The following is a 5,144-nucleotide window of genomic DNA, read 5'->3' on the forward strand; positions in this document are numbered from 1 at the left end:
TATTTATATTTATATTTATATTTATATTTATATTTATATTTATATTTATATTTATATTTATATTTATATTTATATTTACATGTATTTCTGTTTTAAAGCAGAATAGACTGAGTTTAAGCCATAATTACCCTCCTAGAAAGCTTCCTGAAAATGGATTCTTTTATCTGGCTTTTATTTTCATGACCAAAAGCTTAAAAGACACTGAGTTTTCATTTGAAACTTCATGTCCTTTTAATATCTTAATTTGCATTAATATTTGAATGGGCTGTAAGTGAGGCAGTGTTTGCAGGATGGAGGCGATTCCTCCTCCAGGGCTGGAGGATCCATGCTGGGAGAGGCTCCAAAAGGAATCCTGGACTCTGATAAATATGTGGGCAAGTTTTAATTATTTAAAATCAAGACTTTTAGAATAACTGATCCCAGGAGAAACTCCATAGAACGCAATGTACAGAAAAAAATAAAATTACTCTAGAATTCCAAGGTTGATTTAGGATATGAGGAAGGATTTTTTTCCATGAGGTTGGCGAGGTGGGAGATGCCCCACCCCTAAAAACACCCCAAGTCAGGCTGACGAGCCCTAATTAAAGCTATCGCTGCTCAGGGCTGGACTAAAAGGTCTTTAAAGGTCCCTTCCAACCCGAACATTCCACGATTCGATGGCATCTGGAAGTTCGGGAGCTCATTCCCGAGATCATCTCATTCCCAGAGCCCCGGGATGCGCATCCCTCCCTTCCCGGCGCTGCACTAGGTGTCAGCGTGTGCCTTGGCTGAGTGCCGGCACTCCCTGCTTCCCGAGGAAATCCCGCTTTTCCCGAGCCTCAGGCTGTGCTGCCCTGCTTCCCGAGGAAATCCCGCTTTTCCTAATCCACACGGATGTGCTGCACACCCAGAGCAGGAATTCTGCACTTCCAGGGCTGCTTTTTCCAGGGGATCTCTGGGAAACTGATGGTGGATGGGAAAAGGCCATGGAAAAGGCTCTGTGCTGCACTTCCCTCCTCTGGCTTCTCTGCACTCGTGGGAAAATCCAGCAGATTCCCAAATATTCTTTAGTTACACAGAGGAAATGACAAAATCAGTGCAACACTGATGTTTAACATTTGCAAATCGGTTCAAGGGGACTCCGTGTGATTCTGATTCATGCCAGGATGCTTTGGGTGGGAAGGGAACATAAATCCCACCCCATCCCACCCCAGCCATGGCAGGGACACCTCCCACTGTCCCAGGCTGCTCCAAGCCCCAGTGTCCAACCTGGCCTTGGGCACTGCCAGGGATCCAGGGCTGACACAGCTTCTCTGGGAATTCCATCCTGGCCCCTCCCAGCCGGGAATTTCTTCCCAAAATCCCATCCAGCCCTGCCCTCTGGCACTGGGAGCCATTCCCTGGGTCCTGTCCCTCCATCCCTTGTCCCCAGTCCCTCTCCAGCTCTCCTGGAGCCCCTTCAGGCCCTGCAAGGTCACAATTTGGTCACCTTGGATCCTTCTCTTCTTTCCAAGCTGAACAATCCCAATTTTCTCAGCTCCACGTGTTTAAACATAGAGAACTTAATTAATTTGCTAATTGGAAGCTGTTTTATGGAGTTACTCAGAAATCCAGGATGGATCCAGTAGTTCAGGAATTGGACACCCTCTGCTGCATTCCAAGACAGACCCAACACTTTTCCTTACTCACATTTTCACTTTGGATTCCAAGGGCTGGAGGTCAATAGGATATTCCTGGATATTATTTTCTTCATCCATGGCAAGCTGGTGGCTGTGGGAGAGAAAAGGAAATGAGTTTAACGTGTTCCAGCCTGACATTCCTGAAATCCTGTGAAAGAATTCTGGAATCTGGACAAGAACAAACAAGAGCTGCTGATCACAAGGTGTTGCTGTTTTTGAAGAAAGTTGTCTGTGCTTTTGTGTCCAGCTCCCAGCAAAAAAATGGGAATTTGGATCCAGTTTTCCAGTGGGAACTTGCTTGAATCCCTGTTTTAAATCTCCCATCTGCCACAGCTCCAGGGACAGGCACAACCAGCAAAGAGCTGCTGTAAATAATAAAAAAAACCCCACGACCCTGGCAAATCTAAGAGATATTCCTGCTAAATTAACTTCCATCCATCCCCTGGCCACGCTGGAAAAGCTGGAGAGGGAAATGGAAAGGAACAATGGGAATGCTGGCAGCAAATGACTTACAGCAGCAAAAACCATGTGGGGGGTGAAGAATAAATGCTTTGTAATAAATGATGGCTGAGGAATTGCTGCTGGGAAATGATGGCTTGAAGAAAGCAATTTGAAAATGCTGGAATATCCAGAAAGGAGAAATTTGGGATATTTCCTGTGACAAAGAGGATCCCTCAGCAAAGGTTTCACACCTTGGAAAATCCATTTCACTTTCTCATGGGTGAGATATTTTGGAAAAGGGACATTTACCTTTGGAGCGAGTCTTTGCCATCGTTGCCCTGTTCCAGGGTGTGCTGGAGCCTTCTGAGTTCTTCCTGCAAGGACAGAGAGGAAAAAAAATTCAATATTTTTATGGGAAGCCCTTGGAGATTCCCTCAGCCTCAAGACAAATGAAGTTCTGAGTCAAACAAAAACAATCCCTCAAGTGCCACCTATGAGATTTTAAACCTAGAAATCCATAATAATGATAAAGAAACCGATATTTTATTGATAATCCAGCACAAGATTGAAAGGAAATATCAGAGCTACAAAAATAATACACAGGGTAAAAGAGGGAAGTTTTCTTTCCCATCCTGGAAAGAAATTCTTTGATTCCAGAGATGATCTTGGGAAAAGCACCAGCTCCTGCTTCCAGAATCTTTGTTCTGCAATCAAAACCTATTCAGGCTCTTAATCAAGAGATTTCCAGCCTGCAGCAGTTCCTGTTCCAGCAGCAGAGGTGGCACCAGGGTAATGTGGCAGATGAGGAGCTGGGAATCCCCACATCCCTGGCAATTCCCAGGAAAAAAACATTCCTGGAGCTCAGCACAGATGTTTGTCTTAAAAAATGGAATTTTTCAGAGGCACAGCTCAGTTGAGAGATAACCACACAACCTTTCTTTCTCCTGCATTTTCCCTCTGGCAGTTTTTCCAGCCTCCTCCAGAGCTGGGTACAGTAATTTAGAATGTGAAAACAATTTGCAGTTGACTTTATCCATAGCTCAGGGTGCCAAAAGCTGCCTGACTTCCATAAATCACTCCTGGTGTTTGACATCATTTTCTATTAACCCCGGGGTGAAGACTGAACACAGAGCAAAAAAGCAAAAGCCCAAATTGGTTGTGACGTTTTTGACTATTCCGAATTAAACATGGCTGGGCAGAGCCTCTAAAAGCTGGGATAAAAGCGGCTCTGGAAGGGGCACAGCGAAGTTTGCATAATTGGGAAGAGGAGGAGACAGGAAATCGATCCTAATTCCAGTTGGGCGTCATTAAGCGTGGAATATTGATCCGTGCTCCTGGCAGCGGGATTGATGGAGCTGCCCATGGTGCTGAGCCCATGGAAAAGGGGTTGGAAAGGGGTTGGATGCTGCAGGGACACCGAGGGGACAGCGACACCCCCAGCTCCACATCCCACCTGGAGTGAGCCGCCTGCAATCTCCAGGGAATTAAATTGGAAGGGATCCACGCTCCAGTTGGAACACAGGATGAGTTACGGTGACTCTCACTGCCCGGATAAAACAAATGTGTTTTGAAACTTCCTGGGCTTTTCTTTTCCCTCCTTCAGCTGGATCCAGACGTGGACAGGGATTGGGCAGCTCCAGACATGGAGACACTGAGGGAAAAAAAAATCCAGGGAAGCTTGAGGAGCACATTCAGAGCAACCTGAGGTGTCTTTTCCCAGTCCTTAACGTGCTCATTCCATTTATCCATTAATTATTTTTCAGCCTGAGCATACCCAGCACCCCGGGGTTCGTTAATTTTATATTTTTTCATATTTTTTTTATTGCTTTAATTGCACGACACACTTGAGTCTGGATTACTTTGGAGAGGAGCATGAGGAGATTGGAACACAGGAGAGGTGAATTCCAGCACGGCAGGGAGGGGGAGGCAGGGGGAAATCTCACATGACAGATCCATTTCTGAATTCCCAGGGGAGGGATTTTCCCCAGAAAAAGCAGGAAGCTCTTTTTATAGCTCCTGAGCCTGATAATTTTAGTGACAACAACAGAGGAATGTTTGAAAACTGAAAGGAAATCTATTAATCCAATTTTCAGCTTTTCAGCATGGGGGAATGTCTGTAATTCTCCCAAAAGAGGGATGAAGTTTGGGAATCAGAAGGTTCCTGTAAAAAATAAAAATCCCATCTATGAACAAATATTATTTCTACATTATTTTCTTCCTGGGATTTTAGGAGGAAACCTGAGGAGTCTGGGGGTGGAGAAGAATCAGGGGAGACCTTGTGGCTCTGCACAAGTCCCTGACAGGAGGGGACAGCCAGGTTGGGATTGGGATCTGCTCCCAGGGAACAGGGACAGGAGGAGAGGGAATGGCCTCAGGCTGGGCCAGGGGAGGCTCAGGCTGGAATCAGCAGGAATTTTATCATGGAAAAGGCAGTCAGGCCTTGGAACTGCCCAGGGAGGTTTGGGGTCCCCATCCTTGGAGGTGTCCAAGGAACTCCTGGATGTGGCACTCAGGAACAAGGTGGGGATTGGGCACTGGTTGGATCCTGGAGAGATTTTGATGATCCTGGGATTCTGGGCATGTGCACAAACCACAGCACTGGAGAGAAGAAAATCCCTGCCAAGCTTTCCAGGTGAAGTGAAGCAAGCACAGATGGAAGGAGGAGGCTCCAGAGCTGCTGAGGAGCGAAATCTCCGCTCTCAGACGCCGCCGATGGCTCCGAGGATGTTTTTAATTGCGGGCGGTTGCTCGGCAACCTCATCCCGTGTGCGGCAGTGCCACTCTTCACCTGGAGCAGGGAAACACCGGGATGGCTCCTCACAAACACCGGGATGGCTCCTCACAAACACCGGGATGGCTCCTCACAAACACCGGGATGGCTCTGCACAAACACCGGGATGGCTCTGCACAAACATCGGGATGGCTCCTCACAAACACCGGGATGGCTCCTCACAAACACCGGGATGGCTCCTCACAAACACCGGGATGGCTCCTCACAAACATCGGGATGGCTCTGCACAAACACCGGGATGGCTCCTCACAAAC

General features: G+C 47.0%; 1 protein-coding gene across 1 annotated transcript in view; it reads right to left on the minus strand.

Moving 5' to 3' along the window:
* Positions 1–5,144, minus strand: part of IQCJ (IQ motif containing J) — a gene marked incomplete at its 3' end in the record, with an annotated part of 44,109 nt that overhangs the window by 27,538 nt on the left and 11,427 nt on the right. Inside the window, exons 2-3 of the mRNA XM_015637096.2 lie at positions 2,409–2,473; positions 1,669–1,749 (exon numbers count right to left, since the gene is read on the minus strand). Of these exons, the coding sequence (XP_015492582.1) occupies positions 1,669–1,749; positions 2,409–2,473 (146 nt within the window). The remainder of the gene's footprint in view (positions 1–1,668; positions 1,750–2,408; positions 2,474–5,144) is intronic.

This window comes from Parus major, chromosome 9 (genome assembly GCF_001522545.3).
Source record: "Parus major isolate Abel chromosome 9, Parus_major1.1, whole genome shotgun sequence".
Taxonomy (NCBI): Eukaryota; Metazoa; Chordata; class Aves; order Passeriformes; family Paridae; genus Parus; species Parus major.